The following is a 26334-nucleotide window of genomic DNA, read 5'->3' as shown; positions in this document are numbered from 1 at the left end:
TCAACCATCTCTGGCATTAACTATCTCTATCTCAGATTTAACATGTTGCTAATAAGACTTTTTTTTAAGTGTCTTTTCTTTGCTTTCCATCCTAAATCTAATTCTGTATCCCTAAAATGTTCATGGCATTTGCGGTGGCTTCAATATATGTTTACTAATTCTTTTTACACTCCCTGTAAGAGGTGAAGCTTAAGAGTGTAGACTTAGTAAGTTAATTCTAACAAGGAAAATATGGCAGGAGATGGTGCTTGATTTCCAAGAGTAGGCTAAAAGATACTGTGGCTTCCGCCTTGCTTTCTCTTGGATTGCTTACTCTGGGTAAGCCAGCTGCTATGTCATGACACTCAAGCAGATCTATGGAGAGGTACATGTAGTGAAAATGAGGCTTTCTGTCAATGACCAGTGAGACTGACACCTCCCACCATCACCAAGAGTGAGCCTTCTTGGAGGCAGATGCTCCATCCCCAGTAGACCATTTGAATGACTGCAGCCTCAGCCAATGGCTTGACTGCAGCTTTAGAGACCTTGAGCCAGAGGCACCAAGCTAAACTGCATCCAAACTCTGAGATAATGTTTCTTGTTTTAACTAACTAAGTTCTGGGGTAATTTATTACGTAGCAATATGTAACCAATAGAGCATTTAAATCCAGAATCCAAGGAATTGAAATGGTGAAAGGAAATGAACGTTTTTTACCAAATTTCTTCCCATTTTACATTCCTCCTTTTTCAATGCATAAAACCATCACTTACCCAGCATTCCAAATGGGAAACCTGAAAGCCATACTTGACTCTCCCTACCAACCATACCAGTGAGTTACTTTTTTCTTTTATCACTTGAGCCCATCCCTATTCTTATTGCTTTAATTCAGGGTCTTTACCATTTTTTTAAATTACTACAACACAGCTTTCCAACTTTTCTCCTTCCTTACGGTCTTTCTTGTTTCTAATTCCATTCTTTAGACTAATGTCAACAAGAGCTTTTTCAAGTACTTATCTGATCATGTTATTTTTATTAAAATTCACTACTTGTTCTCACACCATGTGGTACAGGTCAGAATTCAAATGCCATTGCCTATTTGTCCCTGTCCTAGAGCTTTTCTCTCATCCCCCCAGGCCATAGCCTACAAGCCTACAACCTAGCCATCTTTTACCTTTGTACATGCTGCTTTCTTTCTGTGTGGAAGATCTTTCATTCTTCCCGTATAGCTTCTACTCATTTTTAAAAGACTTGGCCCAAGCTTTCTCTCAGAAAACTTCTATTAATTATCAAGTCTAGGTTAGATAACTTCCTTATATTAATCAGAGCACTTATTCACATGGGTCAGTATTGTGTCCTTCATTAGAATGTGTGCTTCTGGGAAAAAAAAATCTATCACCGATCTCTCATTTACTCATTTATTCATATATCCACCTTATATCTACTAAGCAACTACATGACAGACAATATGTTAGTTATTTGCTACATAATGGTGAACAAAAGAAATATGCCCCTGCCTTTGCAGAGCATGCAGTCTATTCAAGAAGCCAGCAAGTGAAAAAAACGAATATTATGAGATGTGAAAAAAGGACATTATGAGAGTAAGTTGGGACCTGCTTTAGACTGCATGACACACAGGTGCACTCAAACTTTACTGAATTAAGTAGTCCAAGAGGTATGTACAAATTATACCTTCACCATGGAGGTATAAGTGGGTCAGGTTCATCACATCCTTGCCAACACTGAGTCTTTTTGCTTTTTTCTTTAAAAAAAAAAAAACTTTACTCATATTATTAGTTTCACTTTGTTGCTTACACATTCTCAGTACTAAAAATCAAGAAAAAGAACACTAGACATGATCAAATATGTTAAAGGCTTAATTAAGCACAAGTGGAAAACTAAGATTAGCTTTATATATATTATCAAGGTTAAGCAAATGCATAACTAAGATAATTTCAATATGATCTTGTAAGATCACACATTTTACTAAAAAGTAATATTAATAAAACGAAAGCCAAGTTTCCGGTATTCAGAAGTCTGAAGAAATAACTGTTTAGCTTTTTTAAAAAAGCAACTTCCAAGGGAATCCCTGACCCTGGGTTCACTGCCAAATGATTCACAACTAAAGTATTTCTGGGACATAGGAGTATGTAACAAAGTTAAAAAAAAAATAATCAAGTCCATTTTAAAAAAAAGCTCAATGTTTTAAAAAGAAAATGGCAGAATGAGGAAATTATAAAATATGTAAAATAATTTTACTATTACTAATTAAAAAATATTTTATAACTGACCAAAAAAAAATCAAAACAAAACTTGGTAGTTGAGGATAAAAACATTCAACTGTTACTTATAATAGTTGAGATTACTAGGAATTTAAAAATTTCTAGATTTCTTATATTAATGTAGGTTTCTTATATTAAAACACATTAAAAATTCCAAAACAAAGCTAATATTGTCTTGGATTACAAAACTTGTATTTATAAATGATGCACATATTTCTGAAAACTTTAGTGGACATTAAAGAACAAGGATACAAAAATTAAATAAGTCTATCCCTTAAGTCCAAATTGGCTACAGTAACATCGTCTGATCATGCTCTTTCCAAATTCATCTATATGGTCTTGAAAGTTTTAAATTAATCAGTGTATGAGGAAAAAATAGCTTATGTTTTACCACACATTGGCTTTATCAGTCGAAATAATTTGACTTTTATGGAAAACATGCTCATCTCTTTGCTTTCAGCAGTGTACTTCAACACTCAGCTGGGATATGTACCGAGCGATGAGACATTCGTCACCAAGCCTGTAACACAAAAGTTATTGTTGTTGTTTTTAAACAGATGGCTGCCCAACAAGAAAATGTCAACTTGTGACTTTTCAGAGGCAGGAAGCTTTTTATTTTAATTTTGGCTTTTGCAACAGAATTTTGCCAAGTTTTTAAAGGTATTAACTTCATTAACCTGCAATAATCATTTTAAAATAGTATATAAAAACTGTCAAAATAGGTCAGAAATAAGGTTTACATATTGCTCAAAATTATTTGACAGTGGCAGAATTTAACCTTTTGAGCCAATCCCAATAGATTGGTAATATAACTCAAATTATTTAACATAACACACAATGATAAATATTGCTCCTGAAGAAAGCAAATGATTTTCCTATTTATAATTTTTGAAAAAGGTCTACTATAAAAATAATTATCTTTTCTATATATTTCCCTGCCATGATAATGTTAAAACATACCTAAATTTTCCTCAGACATCAAGACTTTAAGAGTACAGCATTCCATTCTAGTTGAAACATTCCTTCACATAACCAACATGCTTTTTCAAGGCACTCTAAGAACTCTCAAGGACACTAAAAGAAAAATGGTCATCTTGCCAATTGATCTTTGGGTATTATTTCTCCTCAAACTTTTCTAATTTGAACATTGTTATAACTGTTTTTTCTTCATTTTCCATGGAAGAGTCCTTAAGTTATTTTTCTTTTATTTGGAGCCACTCCTTCATTTTCAACTTGCTGAGCAGGCAGGCTTTTGGTTTCCATGGAAACTGGATTCCTGCGGCTGTGTGGAGGCATTCTTGTTCCACTAATCTAAGAGATGAAGCAAAGAACAGAATAGCTTGACATGTTTATAACATATTTATATACAGTCAACTCTGTATTATTTATACATGTACTACTCTCCTTGTGAATAGTCCTTTATATATTTTTTAAATCCCTAGCCATCTGGCTTCTTCTAAATAAACTTTAATCTGACAATGTTTTAAAGTACTAAATTCTCAAATAACAATCAAGGAAGGGAATAGATCGGGGTAGATGAAGTGAAGGGGGAAATCACTGTTAAATTTTGGAGAGGGTGAAATGCTAAATTAGAGAATGAGGGAATGACAAGCCTTTTTAGCAATGTGTTTGCAATGGTGAATCTGAACGGCAGGAGAGAAGAAGAAATGAAAACTATAAAGAGAGGGAAAAGAAATACAAGAAGGTCAGAGGTTATAAAGAGGGAAGAGAAATTATAAAATGGAAAGAATAAAAAAACCCAGAGGAGTCTAAAGAGAAGGAAAAAAAGAATAAATCTGAAAGAAAGGGAAAAAAGAAACCAAGTAGAAAGGAAAAATTAAAGGACTGAAAGAGAAGATTTTTGCAAGAAAGAAATAAAGAAAAGGGGGGAGAAAAAATTAGAACCAGACAGCAAAGCATGGGAAAAGAGAAAAAAAAAAGAAACGGGGGAAGTAACTTTGTTGAGGGCTGGCTCTACCTTAATGTCTACTCTTCCTCAGTGCATGCTGCTGCTCAACCTCACTTTCTAGCTCATACCATCTAGGGAAGAGAGGTGTATTCTTAAGACACAATTCCTTGTTAATTATAGTCCTGCTAAAGATAAGATTTGGAAATGCTGTCATCTCTTTGGCCACTGAGAGAGCATAAAGTTTTAAATGGGTTAAATGGGTTAATGGAGAAAGTCAGGCCTCACAGAGATGGACACAAGCTGTCTGAACAATTTCCTCAGAACCTCTATTTTCCCTAGCCACCTTGTATCCTTTGTTTCTTCACATCTTGTTCAGTGAATTTCAGACCTGGGAGTGATGGTTAATATTGCAGCTTCAAGCATTTTCTCATATTCCTAATACAACAGACATATCACAAGTATTGCTCCAAAGGGCTACTGGCTAAGAATGAATCAAACCCCAGCTTCTCTCACCTAGTATCTTCTCTCTTTAAAGGCATTTTTTTTTTTTTTTTGGTTTATAATTAGATGACTAGAAAGGACAAACTTGAGTTGGAATTTGAGTTTGCCAGTCTGTCAGTCTGAATCTGATGAACTTTTCTAACATATTGACTAGAAAAGTACTGCAATTTCAGATTATCTAGATCATTCCCCACTCAGCTGATATTTAGTATAAAAGTATACTGACCATATTAACTGTATCTACTATACCATTGAGGAAAGCAAGCATTTTGAAATCTCCATTGTAAGATTGTGCATGTGTGTGTGTGTGTGATGAATGTTTATTACAGAAGTTGTTGAAGGGACAGGCAAAGAGCCGTTGTAAAAGGACTAGAAGCAAAAGTCAGGAGTAACACAGGAATCAAATGGGATCCTATTAAGCTTTGCTCCATGCAGTCAAGGGTAGATGCAAGCTCTACTGGGGTTATCTCTCAGCACAACACAAAGATGAGATCTAAGTTCAAGAAGACTCGGGACTATGGGATTGTATTAGAAGCAGAATCATCTGTTATGTGAGTTTCTATACCATGAAATATAAAGATGATTTGTTTCACATAGGGTCTTACCTTCCCCGGTATCCTGAAGCTTTGGTCTTTTCCTATTGCTAAGGGTAGAATCCCTATCTGTGCTTACCTTGGTTGGACTAGAAAGTCCTACTCTCATGGCCTAACTAGGAGGAAATATGGGAGGAAGGCAGGGTAATTCCCACCAAATGGAGGGCTAGACTGTGGGGAGGTGTGTCAAAGATCACTAAAGACTTTCCATGGGCTCGAAAAAACATCAAAACATTTATCAGTCTACTATACCTAATGCTAGGCTGTACAACAATTGGGACCTAGATAATCTAAGTATTTGTTTCTGGACTGAATGCATGCAGCATCCTAAAAAATAAGTGCTCAGTAGTAGACATGTAATTGAATTGTTTAAACTTTGTATATATGTGGCCAAGCCCTAAAAATGTAGAATTGTGTCAAATATTAAACTGTTTATTTTCATTAAAAAATAAGCCACTCCAGAGAATTGTTACAAGCAAGAAACTATCCTTCGCTTCAGCAGCACTTATACTAAAAAATATCATCAAAGTTTCTAAATCAAAAGGAAATCATTGCTCTAAAAAGAACAGAGATCTTTCAAAACTAGTTTTCAATAACTATTTTTAAGTTAAGAATATATGCCTTAGGAAGTTATAAAAATCACTACTCAAATTAAATTTAAACTGGAAATAGACAACCAAAACTTTAAATAAAATAGCTTAAAATGCTAACAACTAACTTTCTCTATTCTTTCATTTGTAGCAAAGAGTTAATAACATTTATATATTTTCTTAGGCAAAGTTAACTAAAGATGTGCAAGGAGTTCTCATTTCTAAAAGAATCTTTCCAAACAGTAACATTAGGGTAGAGAAATGAGAAACATATAAACAACTCCTTTACTGTAGATTATTAAAAAAAAAAAAGTTCAGTATTTGCCCTCCAGCTATTTCTCAAAAGACTGGAGGACATTTACAGATTAATTTAATATAACATAGTAAAAAAGAACAGAATCATCCATAGTGATAGATGTTCTGGGGCACATATCTTGAGAAGATTACAGAACTCAGACAATAACTTTGACTCAAATATTTTTGGCAGGTGGGAAGGAAAATACACTGGGTTTTTGTTTCCTGAACATTCAGATTTGCAAAGAACAAAACTTATTACAATTAAACTCAAATTGGAATTTCTTACATGACATAAATAATGAGTGATGTGGTGAAGAGTATTTCTAGCCATAGCTTTATGGAAGTTTCAGACAGAAAAAAATCATTCAATGGTATTGCTGGGAAGGATTCTATAAAGAGAGTAATATTAATCATAACTCAATTAATATTGAGTTATACAATACTTAGCAAAACACAATTTAGTCCTTAATATTTTATTGTACTTTTAATAAGGCACTGCATTCCCTAATTACTAACACTTGTTTTTATATTTTTCTATATCCTACTTATCAATTTTTAATTGTATCGTAATTTTATTGTATATATTCTTCTGTAAATTGCCTCAAATATTTAATGAAATGAAGCAACATCATAAATAAAAATTACAAAAAACATAACTTTGCTTATCATAGAAACATATTTAACCATGTTGATGCCTTAATACTCATGCTCCCACTGGGCAAGCTGGTAGACCTTTATTTAGCTGACTTATAAACCTTACAAAAATAGAAAGTCCGACTGACATAATGACTGGACTCAGTAGAGAATACAATTTTGTTTACCCTTCCAATGGATGTTGTTTTTAGAATGGTGGTGTGATTAATATGATAAATGTGGACAACAGGTTGAAATACTGTATAATCAGTGAAATAGATTAATAATAAACAACCTAATGAAACATTTAATTTCAAAAAAGATCTTACCTTTTGTCCTGTGGGACCTATTGATTTAGGTGGAAAAGTACAAGGTATTCTTCCATGATGGATATGATATGGTAATAACAGATTGGGATCTAACGGAACCCAGGGAACTGAGAGACTGGAAGGTACACCAGGAAGGCTACAATGTGTTTTATGCAAATTGTACGCTGTCCTAGTAACTTTTCCATCAGAGGTCTTGTAGATCAGGAGTGAAGAATCTTCTGCTGCATGAGACAACAAATAGGAACCCTCCTGCAAACTAAATCCACACAATGAAACTCAGGTGAATGTGTCAATTTCAACAGCGTTTTCTTAATCATGGTCTCTTAGTAAAATTGAAAACAATTATAGAAATAGAATATCATCTCTAAAAATACTTTTATGCCCAAATAAGATTTAAGAAGTCTTTTAAACTATGTTCTTGCCTTTTAGGCAACTCATTTTAATTCTTATTCCGAAGTTTAATATATATATATAATTATTTTCTTTTTACTGTCGTATCAGCCAATTTTAGTTTTTAATAATTTAATGGGAAACAGTCTGCTTAATTCTCTAATCCACAGACAACTTATACTAAAAAGCATTTCATGAATGTACATACGTAGCATTCCTATGCAGAGCATTATAATCTATTCGACAAACATTGCTCCTGCTTTGTATCCAGTAATAGAGATACAAAAGTAAATGTGATACATTCACTACATTGAGTAGTTTAAAATAAAGTAGCAGAAACAGTAAAGAAAACAATCAATTCTTTTCTTAGAAAGCTTTACAGAATTCAGTGTATCAACATAAAGAGCTAAAAAAATATGATTAATATACCAGGCTTTCTTAGGATTTTATACTCTTCTAGCTCAAAAGTGCTAAGGAGGACATCAGTACTTTCCCATAATATATCATTAAAAATAAGAATCATAGTTATATGGATCATCTATAAATCTGATAAGTTACATTTTCTTTTTTTTTTTTTTTGAACAGAAAACTAATAAGTGTTGACAAAGGAGGTACAGAAAATTATTCTTATCCTCTGGAAAATTTCTTTCCCAAACAATACCTTTCAGATTTCCATATAAGTAAACGAATAATAGTTAATTTGGTAGGAAGGAATAAACAACATTTTAAAGATCGAGCTTCATCAGTGAAAATCACATATCTTAACAATTTCACTAAAAATGAAGGCAGCTGTGGTTTACAGAGAGAATTTATAAAAAAACGAGACGAGAAAATCTTAAAATATCATAAAAAGTGAAATATACACAGATTAATACGAACTATGATAGGATGAATAAATGGCCTCCCCAAAATGTTTATGTCCTAAACTCTAGAACCTGTGAATATGTTACATTACATGGTAAAGGGGAACTAAAATGGAATTAAGGTTCTTAATCAGCTAATTTTAAAATGGTAGGATTTTTCTGGATTATCTTAGTGAGCTCACTGTAAGAAGAGTCCTTAAATGTAGAAGAGGGATGAAGAAGAGACTCGGAATGTAACTGTGGAAGAGGTCAGAGCGATGTGATGTGAGAAGGACTCAACTTGCCTTTGAAACTTTAAAGATGGAGTAAGAGGGCCACGAGCCAAAGCATACAAGTGGTCCCTAGAATATACAAAAGTCAATGACACAGACCATACCCAGAGCCTTACAGAAAAGAATGCTGCCCTGTTGACACACTGGTTTTATCCCAGGGAGACCGGTTAAATTTCAGACTTATAGAACTGCAAGATAATAAATTTGTGTTGCTCTACAACATTAGTTTTGTTGTAATCTGTTACAGCTGCAGTAGAAAACTAATACAGAAACCAAGATAATAAGAAAATGTCAAAAAGCATTTGGCAAATTTCATTATATAAGTATTGTGCTTCACATGAAGAACAGAATACATAAGATAAAAAATCCTGCCACAAAACCACAGAAAAGTACCTATGAAATTATTGACCTCAACGCCATCATTTTATAAACAAGGAAACTTGCTTATATTGCATAATAAAAGAAAGAACTTTGAGATTTGTGACTTAGTACAGATTCTTGTTTTTTTTTAGTTTTGAACAGAAAAGTAATAGGTGTTGACAAAGGAGGTACAGAAAATTATTCTTATCCTCTAGAAAACTTCTTTCCCAAACAATACCTTTCAGATTTCCATATAAGTAAACAAATAATAGTTGATTTGGTAGGTAGGAATAAACAACATTTTAAAGATCGAGCTTCATCAGTGAAAATTACATATCTTAACAATTTCACTAAAAATTGTTACGGGCATAACAGAAGAAACACAAAAGTTCACATAACAAAAACAGTTTAATAAATAATCAGGTGGAGAATCCATATTCTAAGATTTGCCATGGATCTAAATCAAGGCAAGGAAATGATTGTTCCCTCAGAGCCTTCAGAAGGAATCAACCCTGCTGACATGAGTTCAGTCCAGTGAAAATGATTTCGGATTTCTGACTTCCAGAACTATAAGAGAATAAATTTGTGTTGTTTTAAGCCACCAAATCTGTGATAATTTGTTACAGTGGCAATAGGAAACCAATATAATATGCCTTATAGAAAGATGTAAATGATATTCTTTAGTTATATTTTCAGCTTCAACTTTGACAAAGTATAATAAATCTTGCATTTCTAGGTTATATTGTATCTATTCCTAACAGCATATATTCAGTTTCTGTGAATTTTCATTCAAGAAAATCAGACATATCAATGCAAACTGTCCAAAAAATTACTTACCTACTTAATTTCTTCAGAATGTGTTGGAGGATATTAAATAAACTTGAAATTCTATTAAATAGAAGAAATTCATGTAAAATTAAACAACAAAAAACCTTACTCTTAACAATGATAGCTCCTCAAATAGAGAAATGCTTTCAATAACAAAGAAAACAGATAATGTGAAACACAGAATAGCAAATATTATTTCTAATTGGATTAAATTATAGTATTTACTTAATTTTTGCCATTTCCTGATTTTTCTTCAAAATCATAAGTATTTTGTGTGTGTATATCAGAGCAGTTGTAAAGAGATCACTATATTCGGAAGTCTTTAGCAGAACTAATCTGCAGAAGAGATTGCCTTTTAGAGCATAATAACCTTCCAAAGAAAATTGAGAGGTACATTAAATGTGTGATACCAGAGAAGCCACTGATTGGGGGCAGGATAGTTAAAGAGAAATAAAATACACGGTATTTCTTTAGTATTTCTTCTAAACCTGAACTCATTTCCTTTACTATTCATTTAAAAATAGTTTTCGCTGGGAGTGGTGGGGCAGACAATGAATAACGGCATAGAAAACTTTGCATATGTAAATGTATGTAAATATATGCATGAAAAGCTTTACATATGTAAAGAAAAAATTGCCACTCAAAAGAAGGAATTCTCATAATAGAAGTGGACGTGTTTTTTAAGTACAAGCAGAGAAATCAAGTTTCATTCTGGGACCCTTCAAAAACTGTGTCAAGTCTCAAAGCTGGAACTATGCAACTGGTGTAAATCAGGACAATTTCTCATTCTAAGTGGTGAATCAAATACATTAACTACCAACACTGTCACTCTGGCTTATCTGTGTGCTCTGAGGCAAGTCACTCAGAGTCTAAGTTTCCTCATAAACAATATGGAGATAATACTACCTCCAGTTCGTCCTAGAAAGTTATGAGATGCAAATTACATAATGTTTATAGTTATTTTCTTTTGTATTTAGGTACTTGGAATTCTGAGTACAATAAATTCATTTCAATCTGATGTACAGTAATGCTTGGTACAATGGCAAACTTTTGGAAGTTAGGATGTCTAAATGTGTGTATACAATCCTGACAGCTAAGAGTCTGTAACTGTCCTAGTCTCTCTTAACCCTGAAAAGGGGTGAAATGTATGCTCATATACACCTCCTAGATGATGGGCTACTCTCTTGTTCTAGCCTCTTTTGTCTTAAGCAGAAAGACTGAAGCGACTGGCATATTTAATCTGGAGATGATTAATACGGATGGGTCATAAACTGGGTCATAAGAAACCTCAATGTGTAAAAAGACTGAAAGTCTTGAAAATAAATGATTTTAAAGCTAAACAATATTTAGAGATAAGGGAAAATTAGTGATCATATTAACAAATTTTTAAATTCCTACCACAAAGTAAACAACTTTCTTACTTGAGTGCTGAAAGTTTTTCTTTTAATTCTTCCGAGGTAATTTCTTCTAGCAGGAAAAGTTTTGAAGTAAATGCATCAATATGGCCTAAAATAAAATATCAAACTTAGAAAAAACAATTGTAGTGTTTAAAAAACAAAATGTTATCCAGTTTCTTTAAAGATGTTTTTATAAAATTGTAATAACTGTAAAAGAACTTGACATTCCAAAAGAGGAGTTTTAAGTCTATTAAGTAAAGTTGTATTTTAAAATGACATAAAAAGTCAGATTACAAAAGAAATGTATATTAATTCTAAAAAAAAGTGAATGTAGAAAAGGTTACACATGTCCACCCCTCTCCTCACCCCCGAAAAAAAATTCATCTCTAAGCCCACAACTTAAGAATAATAACTTAAAATATTGGTGCTTTAAATTCTGGTTAAAGTTGAATTTTATGGAGATTAAATTTTTAGAGAAATATGTACCTATTATCAAAGCAAATAGATAAAATCAAATTTAGAGTTTGGGTATGCGCTACACATCTCTAAGACAAACGTGGCTCTTAAGATAAAAATTATAAAAATCTGGCTTAATTATTGACAATAGCCAAGATATGGAAATAACCTAAGCGTCCATCAACAGCTGAATAAAGAAGACAGGACATAATTTATACATATAATGTAATATTACTCAGCGATGAGAAAGAAGGGAATTCTGCTATTTATGACAACAGATAGTATTTTTAAAAGAAGCTCATTAGAAAACACATCTACATTTTTAGTTAATTACACGGTTAAGATATTTTAAAAATAATTATGTTGACATTCATGTACAACTAAATAGAGAATAAGAGGGAAATTTGGTATTACTAGTCAGTCCCATCTCGTCATTTAACTGCAGTAGGAATGGTGTTTTAATAGAATGTTAACACAATCAGAAAACTGAAAACAAAAAGTACTGAATGGACATATTTAAAATTATTATATGTATTTACAAAGGCATTAAAAAAGAATAAAGCCTCTTATATAACTTACCAACATAAAATGAGCAGTTGGAATGCAATAAACTTTCAGTCCACAGGCGACAAAGCTCACTTTCGGTCAGAGCTTCAGCTCCATAACAAGCTTGATACTCCACTTTCGGTAAAACGTAAACTGGAAATTGCTGCAATGCAAAGTTGTAATTCTTCAAAGTTCCATTAATTTACTATTAATAGCAAACACACTTGCCTATACAGTTCTGTCACTTTTAAAATGCTTTTGGGTAATCTTATTTCATTCTTTCAAATACAGTAGGATTCAGGCAGAAAGAACCCTTGGTAGACATTGGGCGGTGGGGGGTCAGGGGTGGGGTGAGGCACAAGAGGTGGAAGAATAAGAGATCCCAAACCCTCTCCCAAAATACATACCTCCTCATATATATGCACATTTTATTTCTGCAGGGAATATGTTCGACAGCAGAATCTTTGGAACTGAGACTATGATATACACAATTGCCCAAAGGTTCAAAGACAGATTCTAGGAAACACTGACTGTACTATATACTAATAATTCTCAAAAGGATAAAAAAAGGATGAATTTTTGCCCCTTCAGCATTAGTCACATTATCTAAGGCTCAAACCCTCTGAGCAGCTTTTCATTCGATGAATGTATGAGCATTAATATCTACATTAACACCTGTGAATGTCATTATCTTCATTAATACAAAGGCTTTATTCCAGATACTAAGTACCTGACAAATTATCCATTTAGAGTTATTGCTCAGGACACTAAATAGAATAAGTAAAATGATTGTACCCATTACTGGTTTAAAGGAGAATATGTAAGGAAATACATGCTTGTGAAATAATATGTTAGTCGTGTTCATTATACTCATGTTATCTCATTTCTGTCAAAGAAAATTTTACTCTTAACAGCAGTGTCTTCATCTCCAGCTGCAGAAGGAGAAACACATGATTTATGGAACTTAGAGTGATATGGCTAGTTAGTACTTTTGAAATTATACTAAGCTGTCACTATTTATATACTTGAAAATACTGCATAAATGTTTCAGAACTCCTGATTTTCACAAAGTGGCAAATTTAATGGGCTTGGCACAATAATGGTGGTAAGAAAAATTTAAAATAAAAAATTTCTGTTAACAAGAAGTTCGATTCATATATTACCTTTAAATGTGATAAAAATCTATAAGGCAGTGTTTCTAAATTTCAGTGTGCATAGGAATAACCTGGTGCTCTTGTTAAAATGTAGAATGTGAGGTGAAGACAAAGGTTTTGCATTTTTAACAGGTTGTTGTTATAGGGGCCAAACCTGGAGTAGTAAGGCCCCTACAATGTCTTTTCTATTAAAAAAAAAAAAAGATGTATTATGATTAGAATAATTTTATTGCTAAAAGCATTTTATTGTATAATAGTTCCTCAGTAAATGGTAATCTGCATTTACAGTTGCTTATAGTTGCAAAGAGAATCTAGATATAAAGAAATGAAGGCCCAGAGGGTTAAGAAATTTGCTCAAGGAGATATAGGCAGTTTAAAGTAGAGTTGGGAAAAGAATACTGGATGAAGAAGATTCCTTTTTTGAATCATGAGTTGATAACAGAGTTAATTAGAGATTTTTTTAAATTAAAAAAATATTTCTATTTCTGAAAAGAAAATATTTGAGGGATTTTCTTTGATAATACTGCCATATCTATAAAACTAAGTCCTGAATCTGGTTTTAATTTCTATATGTATTTCTACTGCCATCTCCAGGAAGCCAAGGGAAGAAAAGTCTGATTATTTTAAGTATTCCAAAATTAAAGTGAAATTTGAAGTACAAAGTTTTCAAACTATAAAAATTAATTCTATTTACTTTTTTCCCCTGATAAGTAGCTCCTAATCTCAAGTGAAAAATTTTTCTTGGTTCTCTTTCAATTTTCACATAAATCTTTTAAACTTTTACATACATTCCTAAATAGGTATTTCATAGTTAGTGTTCTGTCATTGATCCCAATGGGTACATTCTATTCATTCCTAACATTCAAGCACCTTCAGGATCCTATTTTCTGGCCCTAGAATGACAATATAAATTTTAAAATCACCAGGTCTAAATTTTTAAATCATTTTAGAATATATCACTTAAGAAATATGGTTAACTGACAGACAGTAACAGATACTATCAAATCATTCAAAGTTACCTGGTGTGGATTTTCTAACTGTGTAGAATTTAGTAAGTTCCAACTTCATTTTGTGGTCTAAATTAGCCCTCTACATCATTTGAGACTGGCTGCTGTATTAAGTTCTCCTCTGATGTGCAGCTCTTATTAAGCAGAGTTTTAATGACGAAGGATAAATGATATTGGAAACTAAAATCTCAACTATGATAACAGAGAATTGAAGAACCAAAGAAAAATAAAAGAGAGCTGAAGTTCCTGGACATCAGAGGTTGATGAGACTTCTATGTACTTTAAAGCTTTATCTGAACAAGTTGATTTTTAAGTAGGAAATGTTAATGAGGATGCATTCTACCCTAATTAGAGTTTAAATAGTACCACTTAAAAATTTCTCAAACGAGTGCCTCAACTTCCCTTAAGTTCCTTTCCTTAACAAAAGTCTCCTCTCTCCTCACTCATCCCTCAATTTTTCTCATTGATTCAATACCTATTTACTGAGTTTCTAAGGCATACAACTTTTGGGAGAAACAGAGATAAATATAACATGATTCCAAGGGGAATATATTCTAAGGGACTTAAACCATGTATACTAAACTATTACATATTATTATAGGTGCAATATGATAAGCATTCACTGAAAAACTTTACATTTTACTCTGGGTTTGACACGATCAGAAATATAAGGCTATTTAGATGTTCTTTAGGACTCAATTGTCTTGATACATTTTGATGAAGAGTGATTCTATACTACAAGGTTTTTGTCTTGACATTTACAAATTTCACTTTACTCAAGTGGATGACAATGTCCTTAATATCAATTCAGAAATTAAATCAGTATCCAAAATATACCTAGGCTATTTTCACTTAAGAGACACTGCCCACCAATACTTTCTAAGTGCTGTAAACTGGCAGATCAATACAAAGTGGTATGGGCTTACAGGGTAAAAAGTGAAAAAAAATGAGGTTAAGCTCCCAAATAAGTCAGATACAGCAAGTAAGAATTAAAGAAATAAAACTTGAAAATATCCATAGCACTGACGCTACATGTATTCAAGATGTTCATGCTATGGCCATTAAATTGATCACAGTTAAATATAGATGAGACAGGAAAAAATCAGCAAAGTAAAATCTTTTAATACAGAGATTAAGATTTATCTAGGAGCAGACTGATACCAACATATAGTATTTTTGTCATTCCTTGATTTTCTCTTATTAAAAAAACTTCCACACATTTAATTCAAAACTATTTGGTTTCAAAAATTCCAAGTCTGAACCAGTGATGAAAACCAAATTATAAGAATTAGGAATTTAATGATTTATTCACATTCTTTCTTAAATTTAACAAAGGATAAAAGTGTCATCAAGCAAAAGATCCTCCAAGTTCACTGGATTTTGGTGGACAAAGTATACATACTAGATCTTGAAGACTTAGCCTTAGAATTTTTCATGATAGATCCTAACACTGTTGCTATTAGCAGCTTTAAAAGGCTGGCACTTCTTTTTCTTTTTTCTATTATTCCTTAATATGATAAAGTAATAGTCAGGGACTTGATCCACTAGTGCTGGAATCTCACAACTTGCAGGGTTGGGGGTCAGTGGGAATGGACATCATAATTCTTGATTCACCTGACCCCTAGCCCAAAACACTGACATTATAAAGTGGTCACTGAAGATTGTTACTGGGTGGTAGAACAACAAGAGACAAGGACATCAAAACTTTTTTTTAAGTGTACTACGACAAATCTATATAGTAGAAAAATTCTCTTAAGAAATTAGAGACTTCACTATTTCTTACATAATCAATTATAATACAGAAGTTCCTCTTTATTTTCCAGAATTTAGTGATCACACACACAAAATATCAAATGAATCTAAAAGATAATTTCAAATATCAAATATGAAAAACTGTTGAAAAGCCAAATACTCAAACTGTAGCAAAAACTTTCTTAAATGAGGAAAATGTTTATATCAAACCACAAAAGAAACAATGGGAGGAAAAAAGACATCTGGACTTCCAACAATCCTGGAAGACTTATCAAATGTGCATGTGAAAGTCTTTCTTTCACAATATGGACTTCTAAAATGAGTCAAGAAGATCCCCAAATTAAGAGAGAAAGGGGTTAATACATCATAATGAAAATCCAAATTCACAGAGAAAGCAGGAACATGTGCCAGTCTAGGTCAAATCTATGATGGTACCATTTTTCATGAAGTTTATGTATTCCATGCAAGAACGCTATCAGCATTCATGACTATTACATTTAACTAAACACTTTACCTTATTAAAAGTATTTCCAGTATTTGACTACTAAAAAAAAAAAAATCAACCTGGAAAAACTACCATAAGAGTTATCAACAATTTAAAATTAAACTTCAGAACAATGGCATGCTTAATATTTGCTGATTATCTACTTATGCTACTACAACATCCTAACTCCCCAAGTAACAACTTACTCTTCTGATTTTCTTCCGTTTTTTAGAACGTGGTCTGGTCTCTATCCTCTGGACACTGCATCGCACAAGTAACAACAGGTCTTGCAGGCTAAACAACTTGTAAACAAAATTTCCTTCCTGAGGAGCTACATATTCTGATGTATCTTCGACATAGTCCTGAAGTTCATATGGCAATCCTTTAAAAATAATTATATTTCTCATTTTTATTTGAAAATACATTAACCCTTTATTCATCATAATTCAAAGTAAAACAATTCAATTATCTATTTTTAAACTTCTATCAATTTAACTTTGTTTCCTCTAAGCTGATCATCACACTATTACCATTTCTGTTTACTTTTAGTGAAACTACTGTAAGAGCTACAATAAAAGCTTTAAGGGTCTCTCTTCCTTTTAACTAACCTTAGGCAAAGTATAGTGAGACAATATATTAAGTAAAAAAGAAGAGTTTTAAAAAATAATGTTATTCCTAATCTCGGCAGAGCTGAAGTACAGCTTTTTATCTATTTCACAAAATTAAAAAGTACAAAATTGCAGTTTAACACCAAGAATAAATAAATTTTGGACAAAAAAAGGTTTATGATTATTTTCATGGTTATTTGTAATGCACTTGGATCAGTATGGCAAACTACATTATATTCTGGTAGTCAGTGTACATATTGGATAAACATAAGTTACAAAATCCATACAACTTTGGAAGTTAAAATACTGAACAGATTAAAAAATGAAATATCAATGACTATGTAAAGATTATAAAATAGATTATAACAAAGAGAATGTGAGGGAATGCGGGGGAAACCTGAAGGACAGGAACAGAAGAAAGTGCTTTGTAAATAATTACTTACGTCCTTTTGGTTTCTGAAATGCAGAAGGCCATACAGTTTTGGGCCAATTGGAGGCATCTGAAGGAACAGAGGGTTGCTCGGAAACAGGAGGTTGTTTCGAATTTTCTGTATTCATTAAGGGCAATTCAGGTATTTTTCTGGAAACTGGCTTCAAGAGTTCATCCTGCATTTTTAAAATTTCCCCAACTGGATCAAATTTTTTATATACTCGTTTGATAGGTTTTTTTAAAACACATGACTCTTCAGGACTACAAGTAGTATTAGTATTAGTCTGGTTTTCTACAGAAGCCTGTCCCAAGGAAGAATTTGGGCTAGCTGGTTTAGAACTTAAATTAGAACTCACATTGGCTGTTATTTCATTACTATTCTTTTGACATTCCGTATCAATGATTAAACAGTCTTCATCTGTATCACTATTGCAAAGAACTATATCTTCAGTTTTCGCTGCTTCTGATGTAGCAGTCTTTTCCTTTGAATTGTCTGGGTTCTCTAGAACATCTGGTCTTTCATCAGCATATACCATATCAGTAGCCATATCATTTTCATTAGAGGTTTCATTTTCTGTAGAACTTTCTAACTGTAAGGCATCTGGTGTTTTCAAGTCACTATCTTGCATCATCGACTTGCCAGAATTATCTGATACCTTTTCACCACATGGTACAAATCCCTGATCATCTTTATTTTGATACTCTTCAGGGTCATCGTCTATACCAGTCACCAGCTGTTTCTCCTTCTGCAATTGTTCCATGAGAATCTGAGATAAACTCCTAGAATGAGCAGAAATATCTGGTGCAATTGGTACCACAGGTGTAGTTGCTGCACTGGGGGCTGTAGGAGTGTCTGTCATGTTGTGTACTGTGGAAATGCTTTCTGGACTTGGTGACTTTGATGGGTTGGTGGTAGTTACTCCAAAAGTTTCAAGTTCTGTGACGTCATCATCAAAATCCAGATCCAAATTTTCAAGGGTCTCAATTTTTCGGCACTCGTTAACTTCATAAGACATCTTAAGAAAATATATTGGTAAACTATTAGTGAAAATTTCAGGCTACACCTTATCTTAGTGTTCCTACCTCTCATATACACAGTTCATGCACTTTAAAACAGAAAGTCTAATAGCTTTGAAAGGTTCTTGCTTTAGATGTCAATAAACCACTACCAACTATTTAACCTTACATTCCCAATGAAATGTTCATGAAACACAAATCTGCCAAGCTGTAACAGCATAGGAAATGGGGAATACTTGTGAACTACCACATCCCAAGAGGAATTTCCACTATTAAAAAAAAAATAGACAAAAGAAATGTAGGGCCAAACAGGAAGGTAGATTTTCATTCACGCCCACTCCACACATTCTTGCAGAGACACCATAGCTGACCAGGAGAAAAACCTCTTTACCACTGTGGAACCTCCTTTCTAATGCAGCTGGGGAAGTGTCACCAGCTTCTGGTGCATCCCTAACATCAATCAGTGACTTTCTTTCTACAAGTATTCAGGGAAAACAAATCTCAGTAATATGAGGAGAAATGGACAAGAAGCGGTTTTATTGTATTCTGAGATATAAAGCCATTGAGGCTATAAGTTTTCATGTACTGTGATAATGGAGAACTACAGCTTTAATTTGTTCAGGAATAAATTGTCCTCTCACCAAGCAACAGCAGATCTTTCCTCAACCTGGTAGCGCACTTCAGATAAATACCATGAAAATTTCATTACAGGCTATGTACACGCACTAGTCTTATAGTTTAGGATCTGACGGAAAAATTCTTTTCGATATCAAGTAGTAAAATCAAGCTGTGTAAGTTTTTTAAACCTCTATGAAGCTTAATTTCCTCATTTCTAAAATAGTAATAATAGGGTCATCTTGGATTTGCTCTAAGTTACTTGACATAGTCCCTGGCACATAGTAAGCTTCTAAATGGTATCTTTTACTAAAATGAAAAGACTACCAAATTTAGTCAAAAAATAAATATACTGTTTACATGAGGCGCTCTTACACAAAAAGGTTAAAAACAAAATCACAGGGCATAACATCAAGAAATAAAGAGGTAAGGAACAGCAATAGTGTTAGACAAAGCAGAATTCAATGCAAAAAGCATTAACCAAAAAAGGAATACTATGTTGAAAAAAAGATAAAATCCATGATGAAAAGATAATGGTCTGGTCATGAATTGTGATATGCCAAATAACATCGAAATATGTACTCAAAACTGAAAAATAAAAGGAAAATTTGACAGAAATGCAATTGTACTTGGCCAATACACTGTCTTTAAGTAAAAAGGAATAGAAATGGAAAGTATAATAGTAAATGATTGAAACAAATATATATGAATGACTGAAAACATATATATAGGCTAGAAAGATATACCTTTTCCCTCCCAAGAATCCAAGGAGCATTTCCACAGATGGACTATAAATTAATATACAAAGAAAACATCAATATAGCACAAAGCAGAATCTGCTAAGGTCTTACTTGCTATTTAGAAGGAAATAAAATTAGAAATCATTAAGAAAAATATAAACAAGCAAAAAACCTAAGCACTTGGAAATGAAAAAATATTCCAAATCATTGAGATTAAAATAATTACAGAATATTTAAAAAGCAACAAAAACTAGAACAGTAAACACAAAAAATCAGATGTATTACTTCACAGCCTTTTTAAGAAGAAAATGTCATATTAATATAAAACTAAAAACTAATGAAAGATAGTGCTCTCACTCCCAACAGAATAAGTTTAGATAAAATTAAAAATATCCTTTATCTATAAATACTTATGTAGTTGCAAAAGGATTCTTCTATAAAACATACCGTTAATTACATCAATAAAAATGATTCTTCAACGTCATAAAATATCTAATCAAGTGTTAAAATTTCCCAGTGTGACATGTTTTTTTTTTTTTACAATTGTTTATTGGAATCAGTATCCTACCAAGATTCCTTCATTACATTTGAGAGGTCTCTCAATTGTTTTACGTTTGTCAAATGCCTCTCCCCCATACTTTGCCAACTCCCACGTCCACCAGATATTTGTAGGAGAAATCATATTAATTATACTGTAAAAATTTTCATATTCTGAATTTTAACTTCTGCATCATTGTGATGTCATTTAACACATTCTTCTATCTTTGGAATATCCTATTAAAATGATCTAGGAGCTTGATCAGATTCAGGTAAAAATTTTTTTTCCCTGAATGTTATATGTGAGACTGTGAACTTCCTCTTCAATCAGGAGGCTAATGATGTCTGGTTATCTTTCTTCTTGCGATATGACGATTGATCTGTTGGTTCGTCAAAGGTCATCAACATAATCTATCCACTATAAAATTACTCATTGATATTCTAATGGTTTTAGCAGTCGATGATGATCATTGACTGGATTCACTATTTCATTAACAGCTACAAAATGATGAGTCATATTGTCATTACCCCAAAATATAATTTGTACAGAAAGGCAAGACAAATACTTGATTTTTTTCTCTTTATCAGTTTTCAGAAGGACTTTACACACTAGTATGCTCCAAAGATGACTAGTATTTTTTTAAGTATCACTATGAATTCATGGATTTTAATGTATTTCATGTGTTTCAATCCACTATAGCCATCTTTTGTCATGGTCAAACTGACACATCTCTGGCCAATAGGAAACCCTTCAGGTTGGCTCTGGTATCTTTTTGATACAATTACCATGTTATTATAGGGCTTTTACTTAACTTCTTTGATTAGCATTTGTATCTCTTATGCTGAAATTCTGGGTTCCTAACATAATTACTTGTTTGGTTTATTATACTATCTAATGTATTTAAAATAAAAATATCAATATCATTAACAGTATGATTACTAAGTACAGTTTAAGATTTTTTGGCAGTTCTTTTTGAATTTAGGATATATATCTTTAGGGATATACAGTCAAATTACGAAGTTTCTAATCATTTAAAAGAATTCTTCTGAGTGGTTAAACCACTAACTTTTGTTATGTAGTGGATTCATTTGTTTCATTTCAGCTTTGACTGGCTTTTATAACATTTAAAAGTTTTGTTTTAGACATCTGAAACATTTATATGGCTCAAAAGTCAGAACTATAAAACAAAGTACATTCGGAGAAATTTAGTTGATATTCCTGCCTCCTCTACTTTGTTCCATCCCTTCCCAGCAGTTAACCATTTTCATTAATTTTAGGTTTATTCTTATGGTTTTTTAATATAAGCAAATGTGTGTGTGTTTGTGTCTCCCCCTTTCCATAAATAGTGTATTACACAAAATGTTCTCTTCCTTGCCTTTTTTACTTAACGATATATTTTGGATATCATTCTACAGCTGCATATCTAGAGTTTCCACATCCCTTTTAAAAGCTGGATAGTATACCACTGAGAATGTACAGTTTATTCAATCAATATCCTATTGAGAAACATGTGGATTGTTTCCAACCTTTTGCTACAACAAATAGTGCTGCAATGAATACCTTGCACATACATTTTGATCTTTTCCTGGTTTTCTTCTGAGTACGCTTCTAGAAACAAGAATTCTAGGGCACATTAGTTTTCATGTTTGTGGGTATATCTTGACTGTGTAAATGTTATGGCAATTTATTCCCCCTTTACTATCTTTGTAAGAGCTTCCATCAACAATCTTCTGCTCGTTTAAATGAGATGAGTTTCCTTGCTCCTACAGGAGAACAATCCTGTGTAGGGGTGTCCCAAGGTAGCTTTCTCAGCTTCATGGCTCTAAACTCATGCTTGTTACCACAAACTATATATACATGTTAGTTTGTGTGTGTGTGAATTTTCAGTACATTCTGAGATCTGCTTCCTCTACTCCCCTCTCCTACAGTTTTCTGAAAACTTCTTTTTCTTTAATGTCCCTGTTCTGCTCAATATGGACTCTATCAGTGATTTTTCTTGAGTGAAGGCTTTTGTCTTGGAAGGGACTTCGGCTGGTTAGTTTCCAGAGTTCTTAGGGCCCAGGTCATCTCAGAAATATCATCTCTCTGAGTGCCCCTGCAATCACCTACAAATTAGAGCCTATTCGCATTTTCACTTGTTATTCTTCATTCCTTTTTTCATCTTTCACCATCCTCCTTCCATCTGAGATTATTTTCATTGTGCTTGAAGAACATCCATTATAGGGGGTCTGCTGGTAGCAAACTAAGTTTTTAATGGAAACTACCTTTTTAAAAAAAATTATTTAAGGATATTTTCACTGATTAGAGAATTTTAGTAAGTGGGTTATTTTCTCTTAGCACAGTATATTGTTCAAATGTCTTCTGGTTTCCATTGTTGTTGAGAAGTTATTTGTCAATCTAACTCTCAGTCCTGCATAGGTAATGTGCCTTTTGTTTCTCTGATAGCTTTTAAGTTTATTCTTTGTCTCCAAGTATTGACTTAGTCCCACTGTCTGTTTTACACCATCCTTCTGGGTGCAAATATACACATGTTAAGACATTCTCACTATATCCTCTGTATCTCTTGCCCTACTCTCCATATTTTCTTCTTCTTGTCTGTTCATTATGGATAGTCTTTTCAGACTGATCTTTCAGTTTCTTTCTTTTCAGCTTTATTTAATGTCCTAATAACTCCATTTACAGAATTTTAAACTGTGTTTACTATATTTTTTAGTTTTAAAATTTTATTTAGTTATTTTTCAAATCTGTTCTCTTTTAAAAGTTTCCAGGTCCTCACTGAAGTTTTCAAGCAATAATTTCCTTGACTGTTGTATAATTAAATAGAGTTGACTAAGAGTTTGTGATTAATAATTCTAAGATCTATTTATGTGAGTATTTCTTTGGTCACTGTTTCTGATGGTCTCTTCCTGTGTCTAGTTACATTGAAATGTTTTCTGGATGCTATATTTTAAAAGCTTATTTGTAGAAACAATTTGAGGCTCAAAATGACATTATGTTCCTTTAAGAATTATTTTCATTTGCTTTTGCTAGGAGTCTAGAGACACTAGTAATCCAAAAGCATCTGAATACAAGTTCAAGGTCTGAAAACTCAGGCTACCATCACTGAGAAAACTGATTTATTTCTAGTTCACCTTTACTCTTGGACCCCTGCATGGTCTAAGCCTTTCATGGAAAACTGAACTATGACTTTTGTCCCCCTAGGCCTGTGATGTTGCCAAAAGCACAGTTCATTTTGTTTTGCCTCTTCGGAACTGGCAGATACCAACCGGGTCAAAAATAATCCGAAGAGATAGACTAACCTCCCTGGATTCTGGTTTTTCTCAGGTATCTCAGCCCTGTAAATCCTATCTTGTTAGCTCTTTGATGATTTTAAGAAAGAACTTTTAATATTTTGTCCAGCTTTTTATTTGTTATCAGTAATGAGAAAGGTCCATATAACCTGATCTGCCATTAATAAAAGGAGTTACTCTGTCAATTTTCATCCCTTTTAACTACTTCATGTTTCTTCGTAACACTTGTTACTTTCTGACATTTGCCTCACACTAATACAAGTTTTAGGTAGATTTAAAAATGTAAAAAAAGAAAAAGTTGAAAGTGCTCTACAATCTATACACTATAAAAATATTAAAAGGCAAATGGCAGAGAAAAACATAAACATATAAAAGACAAAAGGCCAATATCCTTAAAATAATATGAGCTCTTAGGCATTAATAAGAAAAATGTTTTTTCTATTTTATTAACTTTGTTTGCTCTCTCACTTTATTCAAGTCTCTGCTTGTATTTCCTGTCTATAGAAAAGCCTCTTGACCATGAAACTAAGTCTCATTCCCATCTCTTTCCCCTTAACCTACTCTATTTTTCTGCATAGCCTTTATTACTACCTGCTTTTTTTGCTATTGTTTTGTTAACTATCGGTGCCCTCTGCCACTAATCTAAGCTCCAAGAGAAAAGAGACTATTTTTATTCAGCACTGCACCCTCAGTGCATAGAATAGTATCTGTTCAATAAATATTTGTGGAATAAATGAGAAAGTTTTGTATAAACAGAATGTCTTACTTTCATAAACGTGGAAAAATATTTCTCAATACACAAAATAATAATGCTAAGCATTATTCTAAATACTCTACATGTATTAACTCATTTAATTCCAAAGAATCCTACGAGGTAATATCATGATACTCATTTTACAGATGAGCAAACCAGACACAGAGAGATTATGTGGCTTGCTTAAGGTCACAAAGCTAAGTCCACTGAAAAAGATTAACAATCTGGCCAAATATATTTTGTACCAATCAAATCCATCTGTTCCTTTTCATACTTACGAATTCTTAAATGTGAATGAGACCAATTAAATAAAACCACCACCACAATTACCACCATCAATGACTGAGTTTTTAGCACATACATACCAATGACTATGCTCAGCATTTTACATATAATATCAAACTTAATGCTTACATCAAACTTGTGAAGTAGGTATTATTACTTTCTTTTACAAAAAGAGAAAAAACTCAAGCTGAAGGAAGTTTAATTAGTTGCCTAAAGTCTAGCTTGACCTGGAGTTCAAGTTTAAGTTTCAATCTAAAGCCTAGATTTTTAACTACTAAATTTAGAGACTTGCAATAAAACTTTAGGCTTCAAGAGAATAAACAAATACATTCTCTTAAGAAAAAAAGAAAAGCATTACATACATCCATTTCAGATATATAATCTTCTGGTTTGTCCATAAACACTGCAGAGACTGGAACAGCTGTATTTTTGGACATCATGAATTTTAAAGGAACTTCATGGAAGATTTGATTTCTCTCTCTCATTGTCATTTTCTTTTGTGGAAGTGGTGAATTAACATAAATTACTTTAACTGGTTTTGAACCTTCAAACAGAAACAGAAGGGGGTGATTAGTTTCTAGCAGTTATACAAAAAAACAAAACAAGGCCAAAAAACAAAAAAACGGTATATGACAAAAGGATCACTAAACAAAGACATAGGATAGAAAAGTAGTAGCACAAGTCCAGTACATTTGCCACTCTTGAATTGGAAAGTGTTTCAAGTCCCTTAGAGATCTAAAGGGCAAGAGAATCTGGCCAAAAAAAAAAAAAAAAATTCTCTTTCTAATATTTTAAAAAAAGATTTTCTACTTTTTATTGTTATACTTTTACTATCATTGTTACTCAGTTCTTACAGGGTTACATTTTCGAAAAGTGATGAAATTTTTACCACAGAGAATATGTAACATTTTACTCTAATTTGCAGTTGTGCTTCATTAGATATAGTTCTTCATATACTAATGTTGTTACATATAATAATTCCAGAAGACATGAAAATATTATTACATATGAACCAAAATATAAGGGGAGTAACCTTTTGTACAGAGAAATTTACATGCAAATATTAATTTTACTGTCAACAGTGAGACTATCTTATGCTAAGAATAGACCTATTTTAATTCTGAATTCCAATAATGGACAAGTAAATAAGTCCTGGAAACTCACCCATGTGAGGTTGTCTAATAAAGTATTGCATTCCTTTAATTTCATTGAAAGACAGAACCTCACCATTTCATGTATTTTTGGCCACCCTAAATCATAATTATTTCTCTACCTCTCACTGCCCCAAACATGAGTATACGTTCTACAGATCTAATAGCTCATTTACTTATAAGTGTCAATTCCACAGTAGCATTACATATTTAAAAGTTATACTGAATGTAAATGTCAAACTTACATCCTCCATAAATCAAAACTCAGATTTCTGTATTTGATAAA

The 26334-nt window shown here is 32.7% G+C and overlaps 1 protein-coding gene across 5 annotated transcripts in view; it reads right to left on the bottom strand.

Annotated features, from left to right (window-relative positions):
• Window positions 1-990: 990 nt before the first annotated feature.
• ICE2 (interactor of little elongation complex ELL subunit 2) overlaps window positions 991-26334 on the bottom strand; it is a 47774-nt gene continuing 22430 nt past the window's right edge. For 2 of the 5 annotated variants that reach the window (XM_039865426.1, XM_039865428.1), the window contains 9 exons: window positions 25260-25441; window positions 20037-20078; window positions 17672-18674; window positions 16827-17002; window positions 12257-12386; window positions 11246-11330; window positions 9834-9884; window positions 7112-7367; window positions 3349-3570 (listed from right to left, as the gene is read on the bottom strand). In XM_039865426.1, coding sequence (XP_039721360.1) covers window positions 3448-3570; window positions 7112-7367; window positions 9834-9884; window positions 11246-11330; window positions 12257-12386; window positions 16827-17002; window positions 17672-18674; window positions 20037-20078; window positions 25260-25441 — 2048 coding nt within the window. In that variant the 3' untranslated portion in view covers window positions 3349-3447. Of the gene's footprint in view, window positions 3571-7111; window positions 7368-9833; window positions 9885-11245; window positions 11331-12256; window positions 12387-16826; window positions 17003-17671; window positions 18675-20036; window positions 20079-25259; window positions 25442-26334 lie in introns of all 5 variants that reach the window. The other 3 variants (XM_039865425.1, XM_039865427.1, XM_039865429.1) reach the window with 3 other exon arrangements.

This window comes from Pteropus medius, unplaced genomic scaffold, assembly GCF_902729225.1.
Source record: "Pteropus medius unplaced genomic scaffold, Ma_sr-lr_union100, whole genome shotgun sequence".
NCBI classification, from domain to species: Eukaryota; Metazoa; Chordata; class Mammalia; order Chiroptera; family Pteropodidae; genus Pteropus; species Pteropus medius.
Note: the sequence above shows the minus strand (reverse complement) of the source record. Positions and strands in the feature narration are given on the sequence as shown.